The sequence below is a fragment of the Eschrichtius robustus genome, chromosome 3 (assembly GCF_028021215.1).
Source record: "Eschrichtius robustus isolate mEscRob2 chromosome 3, mEscRob2.pri, whole genome shotgun sequence".
Taxonomy (NCBI): domain Eukaryota; kingdom Metazoa; phylum Chordata; class Mammalia; order Artiodactyla; family Eschrichtiidae; genus Eschrichtius; species Eschrichtius robustus.
The window spans coordinates 108,287,854-108,302,840 of record NC_090826.1 but is presented as its reverse complement, the minus strand read 5'-3'; the positions used below and the strand labels follow the sequence as shown (position 1 = coordinate 108,302,840).

Here is a 14,987-nt window from a genome sequence, read left to right as displayed (position 1 = left end):
GTTTCAGAAAAGAGCCTTGTTTTAAAAGTAGAATTAGCTTTATTTATATCTCAGTGACCCCTGAAAGTCAGAAGAAGAGGATGCATGGTACTGATAAAGATACTAGGTTGGGAGTTTGAAGCCAAAATTTTTAATGATGGCTCTTCCACCAACCAATTATGGGGGTTCAGATATATCCCCCCTCAGCTTTATTGAGATATTATTGACATATGTCAAGTATCTTTCTTATTCTTTGTGACCCTCAATGTCTTCATCTGTAAAATAAGATGAAGTCCCTTCCTGAACTAGTATTTTATACCTCTTGATGGACTAGGATGTTAAAGGGTCTCTTATCTTAGTAAATGCAGCCAGGACTGGGCCTTGGCCCCTGATGTATATCTGTGTGTCGTGTGTGTGTTTCTTACAAGGAACACTATGCTAACATTATATCCTGAGATAGAGCTGAAAGAGCAGATAGGAGAAGAAGCACCTTCTTAGCTGGAAAAAGAGAATAACAAGAAGAAGGATGGAGATGATGGCAGTGGGGTGGGAACGGGTAGCCAAAGTTGGTGTGAATGAGAAAGTTAGAGGGAACTGAGTGTTAAAAATCCAGAAATGACAACATTGAAACTATTGGATCACTAAAAATAGTAATTAGTAAGAGTTTGTTGTGCACATAAAAACAGTTCATGAACTGGGAACTCTTAAACAGACAGTTAGAATGAGGCTCAGAGGTATATTGTTATAAGATAACTTATATAGTAAGAATGCAGAGGCTGTTTATTATTTACAGTGATTTGTTATAGCATTAGAGTTTTCCTAATGATAGATGTTTGGTTAAAACTGGGCACCTCATGCCAATTTGGGGGAACAGCTTAAGTTTTGTTTGTGATTTTCAAAGGCACTTACAAGATGCAGCCCAATGTAATTTTTTCTTGTTTTGCAGATTAGGTTGAGGTTAGCTTCAGTAATTTTCTTAATAGCATAATCAAAGATTTCACTGTCATTATCTGTTTTAAAATCTGTGTCATTATATATAGGAGTTCAGTCTCCATCATCTGAGTCAAACCAAAGGGTGCGATTAAAGAGTGAGTCCAGAACATGTCCTAAATCAAGTCCAGTACCATTAAGGTTTTCTATGCATAGGGACAGATTGCCAGCAATGAAGTTTACAGTGATTACAGGCCATCCTTTGGCTTCTGAAGCTTCCTCTCAATGGCAGATTAATTGGCCATCAGTATTAGCTGAATGGCCAAAGGATGGATACTAAAGCTTTCTGTAAGGCCATTTTTCCTGTCATCCAAGTATGTGTAAAACCTGGTTCTAATATTAACTGAGAGTCTCCCTGAGCATTTAAGTGGCTACGCTTAAATAATAATAACATAACAATCATTTTGATTAGTAAAGGAGGGTATGCATTGAATGGTGAACCTTAGTGGGTGGAGAAAATCCCTAACAGAAAAAGGAAAATGAGTTTGAATGTTTTGTGTTTGTAAAATAGCAATATCACAATAATTGTTATAAAAATAAGTCCTGGATGAGAATGGGGAATCTAGCAGAATCATGTTCTGTGATCTTGGATGTAAGCTGTCTACCTTGTGTTGTCATCTGCTTTGAAGGAAGATTTTTTTTTTTCCTGGAAATCTTTCATTTTAAGTCAGCTGAAGGTTGACAAGTTCAAGAGTCTGGTGGTGGTACAGGGAGGCTTCTCTTCAGTTGAGAGACATGGATCCTAGTTTCAATATCCTGTAATTTAACTGCTGTGTGAGAAATTTTAAAAACCTGGTAGGCCCCTTTCCATCAAGGTTCAATCAAGTGGTGTTTTTCATTGATGTCTCTTCCAGAATACCTAGTCTCCAGGTTCCAGTGTAAGGGATACAAAGTCCTCATCAGACCAAGGATCTCTGAAAGTCTCCTTGACCTGTTGACTGTAAGCTTTTGAGTATTGTATTAGTGCCCTACAGTATTGGGTCATATTAGAATTTACAAGGGCAGGATGTGCATGGGGTTCTCTTATCAAAGGCATGGGTTGTCCAGTGGTGATTTCACAAGGGTGTTAGTTTATGTTTCCCAAAAGGTGTTGACCTCGTTGTCATGAGGGCTGAGGGTAGCACTTTAGGCCAAGGTATTCCTGTGTTTTCAGTCAGTGTTGCCAATTTAAATATTAGAATGTCATTGGTACATTCAACTTCCCTAAAGACTGAGGCTGATTGGGACAATGATAATGCAATAATGTTTGAATAACCTTGGTTAGTTGTTTTAAAACCTGTCTAGTAAAGTGAGTCCCTCTAACATTTGAAATTTCATTTGGGATTCCCCACATTGGAAAAACATTTTCTAATAATTTCTTGGCTACAATGTTGGCATCAGCTTTCCAACATGGGAAAGCTTCTATTCCTCTAGACACACCATTACAAGTACATATTGATAGCCCCTAAAGGAGACAATTGAAAAAGTTTAATCGTAAATATTCAAATGGTCCAGACAGTGGGGGAGCAGCCCCTGGAGTTACATTAATGGTTTTACCCATGTTATATGATTGACAGTTTAAACATTTATTATAAACGTGTCTTACTAATGTAGAACAACCATATCACTAATATTTTTTCATAATTTGAGTCATTTTGTCAATTCCATTGTGGGTAGTCTCGTAAAGTGCTTGCAAGAGTGGTAGTTAGAGAGATTCGGGAAGCACCAGACAGCCATTTGGGCCGTCCGAAAGTCCTCTGTTTTATGTTAAATATTCATCCTTCTTCATGACACTTTTGTATCTTTCAGCATCAGATACAATTTTTTGCCTATTACACAAATTGTCTTAAGTAATCTGATTTGGCTCTATCGTGGACGGTAGGTTGTGGAAATTCAGGAAAAATGGCTATGTGCCATTTTATGGAGTTCATTTAAATTACAAAGTTTTGGTAACTTAGTAATTTCTTGAGTAGTAGCCTTAGCATGAAAGTGAGCCATCACATTTCCCTGGTATTCAGGGTCTGATCAGTGGGTATGAGCCTCAATTTTTATGATAGCAACTTGTGAGGGCAATAATAGTGCAGAGAGGAGGTCAGCAACCTGAGGTCCATTTTTATAGGTGTATCACTGGACTTAAAAGTCTTCTCTGTTCCCAGAGCATACCAAAGCCATGGACTACTCTGAAGGCATACCTGCTATCAGTGTAGATATTTGCAGTTTTTTCTTTTGCCAATTCACAGGCTCAAATTAGGGTAAACAGTTCTGTAGGTTGAGCTGAATTAAACTGAGGAAGGGACTCCTCTTTCTAACAGTTCGTGTTGAGTAGTTACAGTATATGCAGCTTGATGTTCCCCTTCAGAATTTGTGGCATAGGAGCCACCAACACAGAGTACTAAATCTGGGTTGGCTAATAGGGTTTTCTGTAAAACTCGTCTAGGAGTTAGATTTGGGGAGCCAAATTCAGCACAGTTGAGTCTCTCTCTGTCAGGTAAGTGTAGGAAGGTAACAGGGTTTAAAGAGCGGCAGCAAAGAATGCTCAGATTAGGAGACAGAAGTAGAATCTCATGTTAATCTACTAGCTAAGAAATGGTGTGTATGCTCAATGTTTAGCAAACTTTCTACAACATGAGGAACCTGTAAATCTAATTGACTTCCCTGAACAAGTTTCAAGGAGGATTCCACAAAAGAATTTAAAGGCTGCAGCTACTGCCTTTAAACAATTTGGGTATGCCCAGACCACTGGACCCAATTGTAGGCTATGGGTCTATTTTTTTCCTCCAGGTTTTTGCATAAGAACTTCCAAAGCCTGATTATTACATTCCTAAACAAACAGTGTGAAAGGGTAGTGTAGTTGGTGGGGGGTGGAGGTGGGGGGAGTGGGGGGGGGGTCCCAATGCAGGAGGATTTTGTAAAGCCCGTTAGTTTCAGTAAAGCCTTTCTCATATTTTGTTTCCCAAGGAAGAGGTTCTTGAGTGTTATTTTTAGTCAATTCCTACATAGAGTGGAGTAGCTGACAAGGAAAAGTTAGGGACCCTGGCTTGTCAATATCCTGCAGGTCTGAGGAAACCTCTAAGTTCTTAGTCATAGGTTGGGTTACTTGGGGTGGTACTTATTCTTTCTGGAGACAGAAAGTGTCCTTTTACAGATAAATCATGACCTAGGTAATGTACCTTTCCTTGTGAAAACTGAAGTGTATCTCACGAGGCCTTATGGCCTTTATAAGCCAGTCGTAACAAATACTTTGAATTAACTTCTGAGTTCTCTCTAGATGAGGAACACAGAAGTAAGTCATCTGCATATTGAATCAAAGTAGAATTTCTGAGATTTTGCAGTCTGCTTAAATCCTTAATGCATCTGAAGCAGCAGTAATAATAGTATTTTTCTGTACTTATATTACATTTGAGAAAAGCTTTTATATATGATAGCTCATAAATGTTTACTGAATGTATCATTTTCTAGATACCATGTTAGGCACCTGGAATTAATAAGATCTGGTCTCTTCCATGGAGAAACTCAAACCGGTGGGGAAGAAAAGTATACAAATAGATAGCTTCAACAGTACTCTCTAACTGTTCTAACGTCTGGGTGTTTTGGAAGCCCAGATGAAAAGAGTGTAGGACAAGACCATCTCTTCCTAAGAAGCTGTCACCCATTGAGATGAATTTCTGAGGGCAATCCCATTTCACAGACCTCCGCACAAGTGAGTGCAGGATCCTTCTTAAAGGAAGGGTTTTCTGCGTCAATGGAGAATCCATAGGCTCCCTGAGAGGACACTTAGGACAGGAACACAGGGAGAGATGAGTGGAGGTTTGCAAGCACTTCTTTCTTCCATTATTGAAGAACTGTTTACTGAGAGCCCCCTCTGTGTTTGCCTGTGTGCATAAGATGAATAAAAAACTCCCAGCACTGAAAGAATTCTTAGCCTAGTAACCAGAATAGCTGCTTAATGACATGAGAATTGTTGGACAGAAATGTGAATAAAGTATAGGGTGGGTTAAAAGGTTCAAAGGGGGTTTTATGCTACCTGACCTGCCCTGATCCCCATTCAGGCTCCTTCCAACACCTGGGTTGCCTGTTCCAGACCAGCGACTCTGGGCCTCAGGCAGATTTCCGCTTCTCAGAAAACAAATAGCACCTGTGCTTCCTGCTGGTAGGATACAAACAACACTGCCTAGGTCTCCAAGAGAAAATGGTGAAATCAGAAGCCATTGGTTCTGCTCTGCCACGTCTGTAGAAACACAGAGGATGTCAAGTTGGTCTTATAAGTTCACCATTACCAAAGTAATGAATGATAATCTGTCTTCATTTTGATAAGTTAAATGCTTTATAGGCTTTGCTCTACTCATCCCAACATTTAAAATAAATTTCAATTCTGACCGTATTTCTAAAAAAGGCAAAGAAGTTAAATGACTCTCACTTTGCAGATAAAGAAACTGAGGCACAAAGTAGTAAAGTGACTTCTCAAGTTTGCAGTGGGAGGACAGAGTGCATTGGGCTTGCTGATTGCTGCTCATACATCTAACCACTCTGCCTCCCTCAGGAACAAGATAAACTAAAACCTTCTCTTCTACTCTTCTGTATAACAAATAGTAGTTATATTGGCCAAGATATCATGGGATTCTGAATTAGTTCAGAACATTTTTTGGAGATCATATTCTTCAGATCATTCTTTTGAACCCTATGGGCAGAACTGTAGCAGTTACACTGGAGAATACAGAAGCAAGAGTATATGGTGATTAAATTAAGGGCTTGAGGATGTCTTGCCAATCAAGCCTTGGCTGTCTATGGAAAAGACACAGATAGGTCCATTCCGGTGAAAGAAGAATCCCGCTGCCTAGACAAGTGGTCTCTTCTCTCACATAATGATTTTCCTTTCAATTTTTCAATTAACACCTAGCTTTGTTTACTGTATTGAAATGGATTATAAGCTGAAGAGAGCAACTGGGAGCAGATTTTGCAGTAGAATTAGAGAAGAAAGCCATTTTCAGAAGTATAGGGCAGGGAGAAAGATGATCTGAGAAGGGGTCTTTTACACAGAGAAACTCTTTTGTTTTCCTTCCATCATTCTCTTTACCACATTCCGGTCACTAAACACGTGCTAGAGTTCAGCGTGGAGGCTCTTCCGGTGAAATTCTCAAAGCACCTTCTGCTGAAGTGCCATAATCTATCAGTCACCCCTCTCCACCCTTACTGTTTCTTTCCCACCTTAGGAAATATTCCTTGATCCAGGATCAGGCTCGAGAGTTGACCCACCTGCGGGAAAAGATGAGGATTGGGAGGGCTGTCTCTTCCCTTCTCATCCAACATGTCAAGAACACAGTGAAGACCTTTGAAGAGCTCCTCAGCGGTAATAAGATCGACTACTACATGGAGCAGCCTTTCCGTGAGCAGCTGGCCAAGGGCAGCCAGCTGGCGGAGAGCCTGGCCAGCAAGTTCAACACAGGTAATCGGGCCCCAGGGCTCAGGAGGGCCTTTCGTGCCTCTCAAGGACCTACGCTCACACAGGCCCACACTCATCCACAAGTGACTTTTCAATCTGGGGTCCTGCTTTGTAATCACCATCTTGGGGCCAGAGTCAGGACTGGCTGTTTAGGAGCAGCAGAGAGGCACACAGGGTTGAGGAGGCCATGATGATTCCCAGCTCCTCCATCTCTCATGGGATATGGTTGCTATGGCAGGAGGTATCAGTGGGGGGACAGCATTTATCTGAAACTAATTGGCAGAAAGAGAGGTGTAGTAGGGGCAGCTGGTTGTCGTGAAAAGAGCCCTAAACTAGGAATCTAAAGACTCTTGCTCTAGCCTGTATGTGATCATTACTAGTTCTGGGCATATTCATATTCCTTTTGATATCTGTTTCCTCACCTAAAAAATTAGGTCAAATAATACCAGCCCCTAAAGTTTGCATGATTGTTCTTAGGATCAAATAAACAATATGAATCAGAGTACTTCAAAAGACTGATAAAAGAATCATGCTGATTTGGGAATGGTTTAGGCGCTCTATGTATTAGTACCTTTTGTGGAATATTTATTTCAGGAGCCTTTTACATAGAATATTGCCCGGAGACCTGAGGGCACATAGTAAGAGCAGGCTTGAGGCCACTGTGCAGGCTCTTGGTGGCACATGCAGAGGTGGGACAGGGTTGTCTGTCACCTCTACAGAGGCAGGAGTAGGTTCTGCGTGAAAGCTGTGATGGGACACACAGACACGGGACTGGGAACCAGCCTTGTGGCAGGACTTGGAGGCTCTGGCTGGGGTGGTCCAGAGGCCAGCTGGACAAGTATCCCATGATCTGTGGGAAAAGAGACACTTTCAGCTTTTTACTCTGACTCAGGGCAGAGCGAGTAGAGATGATGATCTTCATGGTGGGTTCAGGAAAGTCTGCCAGACAAGTTCTCTAAAGACTCAACCCAGTGTCTCCTGAGAAAATTCAGAGTATCCTGGACTTGAGTGTCAAGCAGCTATGTGTCTCTGATCCCAGAGAGAGAACCCAGTGTGTGTTTGTATTTGGTAAATGAGAGCTGTTTAAATTATGACTGGTCCTTTTTTTAATTTGCTTTTCAGATGGCTGTATAAGTAAGAAGAATCAAAGACAACAGGTGCTGCGGAACCTCAGGTAACTCCAAATTTTCAGGGGCTATGAAAGATATAATCTGGTAAAGGATCCAGAGCAAAGGCCAGAAGATCAAAGGAGCAGGAGCTCTCACCCTCTGTAAAAAAACAAACAGCTGATTATACCATTACACCATTATGTATCCTTAGTGACAAAGTGGTCTCATTTCCTATTTTTTTAATTTATTTTTCTTTTGGTTCCAAGTCTCGTATTAATTCACTAATTTAGTAATATAGAGCTGCTCTAGCCTAACTCTCCAGTCTTAGGAGTCTCCTGTACTCCCAGGGATCACCTCTGATTTCCCCTAGATCTTTAAAAACTGGAGTGAGATTATATCTGATATCTTCAAGTGTGACCCAACTAGTGCTGGCAGATGTTAAATGGCTACAAATTTTCTTTGAAAGAAAAAAGTTTTATGCTATAAATATGACATAGATAGATTTATACTGTGTATAACTATACTTAGGGAAGGAGGTCTAGAAACTACAAGACACCCAGAAGGCAACATTGCCTCAGGAAGCAGTTTTAAATACTATTCAATGGATTATGTCACAGAGTACGTTGAAATCTTACGTGCCTCTGGGTGTCTTGTGAAGGAACCGTAAGTGTTAAAGAGCCTGATGGGTCTTCTCTCTTTCTCAGGATGTTTGTGGCCAAGGCACTGGACACTGTTGTTCTCTCCTGCCTCCCAACTCTCTACCCCCAAATGGAAATGGATTGTTTGGCTTCTTCCCTAAAGGAACAGTCTCCTTGACTCCTGGGGCCTCTCCTGTGAGCCCCCAGGTCAATACAGCTGTGGTGTTCGGGTGACTTTCACTTTTCCTTCTGTCTTTCTTACCCCCTAGTATCTTAAGGGAGTTGCAGAAGAAGGGTAAAATGACGGAAGTCCTAGAGACCAAGCAGGATGCCCGGCCCCAGACTAGGCCCCAGACCCGCTCCAGCAGCCATGCCCAGTCCGCTGCCCATCGCTCCTCTAGCAGCACCTCCCCACTGTCTGATGAGCAGGAAGTGCGCCCTGCAGTGGATGTGGCCAGTAAGTATCGTAAGTATCCAGAGAGCCTCCAGTTTCTGGGTGCTCACTTATTTGTCTAGACCAAGAGGAGGCATCTTGGCAGCCAGACCCTGCAGATCCACTGTGTTGTACCTGGTTGAGCACAGGCCCCAAGGGTGTCAGATAGCTTTTCTCCATTCCTAGTCCCACACGTCGTCAGCCCCCAGACCCCATCAGGCACATACATGGTGTTGGACTTGAGGGGAGGGGTCATGAATTGGGAACGGGAGGGGACAAATTCTCCTCATCACTGCAACACAGTCGCGTCATGTTTCAGACTACGGATGCAAATATCATTAACATTGGGCCTCGGATCTTGGAGTCTTTTGGGTAAACAGCCACAGTTCCTATTTTCTATTCACCACTAAATATTCTCTATCATTTGTGGATTTACAGATCCCACTCATCATTCTAATAATTCAGCTGTAATATCCTCTAAGCCATCAGTAACTGGGACTGGCTGAATCCATCACCAGCATGCCCCTCTCCAGAATTCCCCAAGGAGGGCTCTTAGGTAGCCTTGCTAGGGATAGGAGGAGGAGAGTAAGTTTAAAATCAAACCTTCATTTTCTCCTGCTAAGCCTTCTCTTTATTTTCCCTCCTGAGAAAAGCATTTGAATTTTTAGGCAACTGTCTGAGTCAGATTCTGGTGTGAACAACCAGGGACCAGGAAACCATCCTTAGTCCCTGGCTATATCTGGGGTTTTTTTGCTTTTTTTTTTTGTTTTTTTGTTTTTATCTGAACTGACTATTTTAGGCATGAATAAGCCATAATGGGTTTTGACCTGGTACTATTCCTGTTTCTCATTTTACCCTGAGAAGCAAAGCAGCATAATGTTTCCTCACGAGTATAGTAGCCAAGGGAAGACAGGAAGTACACCTTTATTGGGCACCTATTATGCTTGTATTATTGACCACTACACATATGTTGCTTCATTTAATCAAGACAGCAATCCTCTTAAGTTGGTGCTGGTGTTCTGATTTTACAGCACAGCTAAGGACACTGAGGCTTGGTGAAGTAAGGGAACTTACTGAAGACAGCCCAGCTTGGGGTAACGTTCACTGTGAGCCTGCCTGACCCTAAAGCTTAGACTGTCCACTGAGCTGCAGCCTGAGCATTCAGGGACCAAGCAGGGAGGGAGTCACTCCTTTGCACACCTCTTTTCTCTAGGCTTCTGGAGCGAGGGTTTTCCCCATTCCACTCTTTCTGCCCCTATGCCCCACACTAAGGCCTAGCCTCTGCAAAGGAGACAAGACCCTAGACACATTGCACTTCCACCCATGAATTTATAAATGAACGGGCTGCCCTTGATATGTAAGTGACATCATCCAAGGGCCAATGGGAGTTTTGAGTGCATCCTTGGACTCAGTTGCCCATAGGCACTTGGTTCCACCTCAGCACTGCCCTGAGGGACAGCAGGAGAAAGGCAAGTACACCTTCTCCTTACCTGCAATTCCTGCCACTACTTGTAAGAATGGCCACATTAAAATGTGGCCACTGGAGTGGCACTCTCAGAAAGTATCAGCCTTATTTTCTGTTATTCCTATATTTTCTGAGGGAGACTGAAACCCTTCTTTTTCCCATCTGAAGTCATTATTTTCTCAGAGGGGCAATGGCTTATCACTACTCCTTCTTTGCTTTTGGGGTCAAAATTTCTAGGGTAGTTAACAAATGGTGTGTGGCAGATGTGACAGCTTCACCGTGAGGCTGAATTCCTCTCACAGGACGCTCTTCTCTGCTGCTTTCCACATGCCGTGTAGGGCACGTTCCCTGTGTTGTGTGGCCAGGGGAGAATGGGACAAGAAAACGCTGATCACTGTTAACTGACAGACTTGAACCCTCCTACGCTCTTAGCTGAGAGTAAGCTGATTTTCTGGGGAGGGGATAAAGGGGCTTTGAAAGGGGTTGGGAATCACATTTTGATTGAGTTCCTACTTTAAGTGAGGCTTTGAACTGAAGGCTTTACTCTTTATTTCACTGTGATGTTAATTACATCTGGTATTATGTAAACTGGGGAAGGATACTGACTTAAGTAGGCAGTTCGCTAGAGGAACTTGGCTTGGTTGAGGGAAATAGGACCTCACTCCTCCCTGCTTAGAGGAGAAACCCGACTACTCTGTGGACCTTGATAATAATCCTTGAAAGCCGCGACTCTTGAACTTTTCTCTGAATTATGGCCCTGCCACCTAGCCAGGTTTTTTTCTAACGGGAGCCAGCAAAGGACAGGATGATGTTCTCATAGCATCGTTGAGCCGTAAGATACCATATATTGTTTGGTTCTACAATCCCCCATGCAGAAGTACCCCAGTCATTCTTTGGACAGGAGCCAGACAATCAGCTATATTTAAGAATTATTTTTACAGTCTCATGAGCCATTCTGGGTGGGATGCAACTCACCACTTGCTTTCCTCAGACACTCCCTCAGCCTCAGAAGGCGTCCAGAGTAAGCTGAGGCAGGAGGAGCGGGAGCCACCAGGAGTGAGCCACCCTGTCTAGGTTTTCTGCGCATCCGCCAGAAGTAGAGACCATTTTCCCTTCTTCATCCTCTTCCAACAACCCCAGTACAGAACAACCTCAGGAAGGACTAGCTGCTCTGTTGCTGGCAAGAGCATAGACTGTTGGGTGAGTGGATCACCTGTTCACAGACCAGCAAATTGCTTCATCTCCTTAGTCTCATGACTTATACGATTGGCAATGAGTCCTGCTATTGGAGGAGACATTTCTGAAGTACCTCCCCGGGAACATTCCAGCATTTTGGGGATCATAGAGGGAGCTAGGAGAGGGGCCCCTGTACTTTTCCTGTGTGTGCACTGTGACCCTCAGACACTACATCTAACAACTACTTCTTGATATCATAGGCCAGGAATGCCAGTAACCTTGGGGTGAAATTTATGGTCCTTGAGAAATGAGTTTTCAGCTGATATTCAGCACTAGGCTGGAGGTCACTGATATCCACCTTAGTCTTCATTCCACGAATTACTGCATTAGTTTTCTAAGGCTGCTGTAACAAAATATCACAAGCTGGATGTTGAAAACAACAGCAGTTTGTTCTCTCACAGTTCTGGAGGCTAGGAGTCTGAAATCAAGGCGTCAACAGGCCATGCTCCCTTTTCCTTGCCTCTCCCTGACTTCTGGTGGTTGCAGGAAGCATCCTTTGCCTTGAAGATGCATCACTCCCATTTCTGCCTCCACTGTCATGTGGTCTTCTCCCCTGTGTATCAGTCATGTTGGATTCAGGGTCCACCCTAATCCAGTATCATCTCATCTTAACTAATTATATCCATAAAGGTCACAGTCTGAGGTTCCAGGTAGACATGAATTTTTGGAGGATACTATTCAACCCAGTATAATTATTTTTAAAACACTTCAATTCTGACTTCTCAGTTTGTTTCTCACTCATATTCCTTTCTGGACAGATGTCAGCCCAGCCACTCCTGCTGATTCAGGTTCATTGCCCAGCAACCATTCAGAAACCATGTCTGCTCAGCCCTTCTATCCTTTGAGTGGCACCACACAGCTGAGTGGGACACCAGACCCTGGGCTTCATGGCAGCAGTGGCCCATGGGACGAGATGAGGCCTCAGAAGATGAATGCATCTGGGAACCTATCCTCCTTCTCCTCTTTATACCAGCCCAACTCCAAGCCCTCTGGTAAAATACAAAGGAGCAGTTGGTAAAATAGAGCCCATTGACAGGAATGACACATTCCTTTCCTGGCCATATGTTTTTTTGTTCCTCTGTTAGACCCTGGCTCACAGAAATGGGTGAGAAGATGAAAGGCAACATCCCGTGGGTCAGCCAGAGAATGAAGTCCCAGCTCAGTGTTGGTCCTTTCTACATGCCTCTCCCATTTCCCCTACCTAGGGACTCACTCTGGGCAGGACAATAAAGGAAGGCACTCTGTAGGGAGGATGAGTTGCCTCACGTTTGTGTGTTCCCTTCCATGGGGAAGGTAGGTCTTCCTTAGGTCAAGGGCTATTGCAGGATGGGAGACTATTTCTATACACACACACACACACACACACACACACACACACACACACACACTTTGTATACAACTATAAGCCAGTCCTGCCTCTCAAACTTTGCCATTGGGTTTGGAGCCAGGCATCCTGGCACCCAGTGGCTAGGGGTGCAGCTGTGTAGAGGAATGCCTTGAAGCAGCTCAGTTTCTGGGATGCAGACAGTGTAACAATACAACATTTGAAATTCTCAGAGAAAAACCTGGCCCTAAGCAAGATGTCCTGGTGGATGAAGCTAATTTTGGTCTTTCTACCCTTTCCTTTGTACATCTTTTTCTCTCCTTGAAGGTGTTCCTTTCTCTCACTCCTCCTTCAGGCCCTGATACCTCCCCAGGCTCTTCCTTGTCACTTCTCACCAAAGGAAAACACTCAGTGTCACTCATTATTCACAGCCTGATCTAATTTCATCTCCACTTACCTTAGTCTTTCTATCAGTGAGTGGATGTTAAAGGTTGTTCAGTCATGGATCATAGGGTAAGAGAGGTCTGAGGTAGAGTGGGAGGCCCTCTGGATTGCTGCCTAAGGAAGTAGACACACTTTCTCATCGTCAGGCCAGTCCTACCTAGAGGACTTTAGCGGCTTCTCACCGTTGTTCGCCAGCCCAGTGTCCATCTCCCTCAGGTGTACTCAGCTTCTATCTGGGAGGAGGCCTTGTGGAGTTCTAACAGAGGGCTATCTTGTGATTGAGAGCCCAGGAGCTCTTTAAACGAAGTTGCCTGGTGTTTCCTGGGTGCCCAGGTGTGAGGAGGAAGTTGACGGAAGTATAGATATGGGCAGGGATCTTGCAGGGAGACCCTGGGCAGAACCCCCCACCTGCCCATGTGTGACAGCCTTCCCCATTTCCTACCTTTCCCATGTCTTGGTGGTATGCAACAGGGGCCGACCTGCTGGAAAAGAATCTTGTTGAGATCCGGAACCTGCGCCAGCGCCTGGAGGAATCCATATTCATCAATGACCGCCTGCAGGAGAGGCTGGAATATGTGCTCAGCAATGCTCACCAAGGAAAAAGTAAGAAAGGCACCAAAACCTCCTGGTTCTGTCCACATCTAGGGAGTTTCAAGAGAGCATATAGGTTTGCAGTTATAAAACACATTGGTGTGCAGTACTCCACTCTTCCTCACAGTCAGCCCAGAGAGGGAAGCAGGACAGGCATTATTGTCCCTACTTTATAAATACTGACCCCAAGTGACTTGCCCCAGGCAGGGCTAGTTTTCATCCTCAGGGCTGTCTGATGTGATGCCCCTTCTTGTGACTCCCTATACTACCTGGTGCTGCCCCTGGGCTTGTGGCCTGACTGTCAAATGGTAGAGCCAAGGCTTCCATGGTGCCCACTTCAGCAGAGGGAGGACCACATCCCACCTTCATGTTACTACCACATGCCCTGGATAGCACCTGCCACTCCCCCGCCCCATGCAAGTGGCCCATATTTCCACACTTTCCACCCAGATGTTCTCGCTGGAAGACCAGTACTTCCACATTCCTTCTACCTTGTCATGATCAGAAAAATGGTGACCAGAGCCCCTACAACATCACAGCAGCAGCCAATTAGGGGGAAAGACCCTGTTCTACAACTGCAGCCATTGACATGAGTGTGTGGCCCGTCATGGACTCAGCCACATCATACTATTGTCCCAGTGCATGAGGCTCCCAGGTCTTCTGTTTGGCTAGGGCTGAAACTTTGGTGAATGCAAGGAACTATATCCTTGAAAGAATCTGTTACCCAAATGTGTGACTTGACTGGGTTGTTTTTATTCCCTGAGACAGTATCCACCTTTGGCTTCCATGGTTAGAACCCAGAGTCCATGCCTCAGCTCTACAACAAGAAAAGGGCCTTCAGGGAAGCCAGCTGGAGTTTTCAGGGCACTTCCATATTCCTCCTTTCCACAGCAATACTCTGCTGCAGAATCAAAGAGAAGAGGGTGGAGAGTACAAAAATTGCCCAGACCCACACAGCCCAATCTAGATAAGGCTACTTCTTGTGAGATCCCACCTACAAGTCCCTAGACTCACAAGCTCTAGGTGTGAATAGCACTGAGAAATTCACATTTCATGTATAAGTCCCTTCTCCCATCTTTGCAGATAACCAGAGGGTCGCTGGCTGTGAACTGAACACCAGCTTGGTGTCTCTTTCTCTCCCTTTCCCATTTCCAGCTGAGTGTGAATAAGGAGGGAAAAGAATGTCAGTTTCTGTTTGGAGCAGTCAGTGAAGAGAGTTCCCTAAGTCCCTCCAGACTTCATTGCAGCTCTGTCTCTCCCTCCCCAGGCACTGCACAGCCAGCTCCAGATGTCTCCCTCGCAACCCCTCATTCATACACTGAGAGTCACTATTCTGGCTCTGGTAAGGACATCTTGTGA

At 44.2% G+C, this 14,987-nt stretch overlaps 1 protein-coding gene across 1 annotated transcript in view; it reads left to right on the top strand.

Annotated features, from left to right (window-relative positions):
• The window catches only part of NBPF10 (NBPF member 10), a 35,675-nt gene extending 20,688 nt beyond the window's left edge, over positions 1 to 14,987 (top strand). Inside the window, exons 3-8 of the mRNA XM_068538170.1 lie at positions 6,159 to 6,391; positions 7,511 to 7,562; positions 8,405 to 8,592; positions 12,028 to 12,261; positions 13,509 to 13,640; positions 14,896 to 14,987. Of these exons, the coding sequence (XP_068394271.1) occupies positions 6,159 to 6,391; positions 7,511 to 7,562; positions 8,405 to 8,592; positions 12,028 to 12,261; positions 13,509 to 13,640; positions 14,896 to 14,987 (931 nt within the window). The remainder of the gene's footprint in view (positions 1 to 6,158; positions 6,392 to 7,510; positions 7,563 to 8,404; positions 8,593 to 12,027; positions 12,262 to 13,508; positions 13,641 to 14,895) is intronic.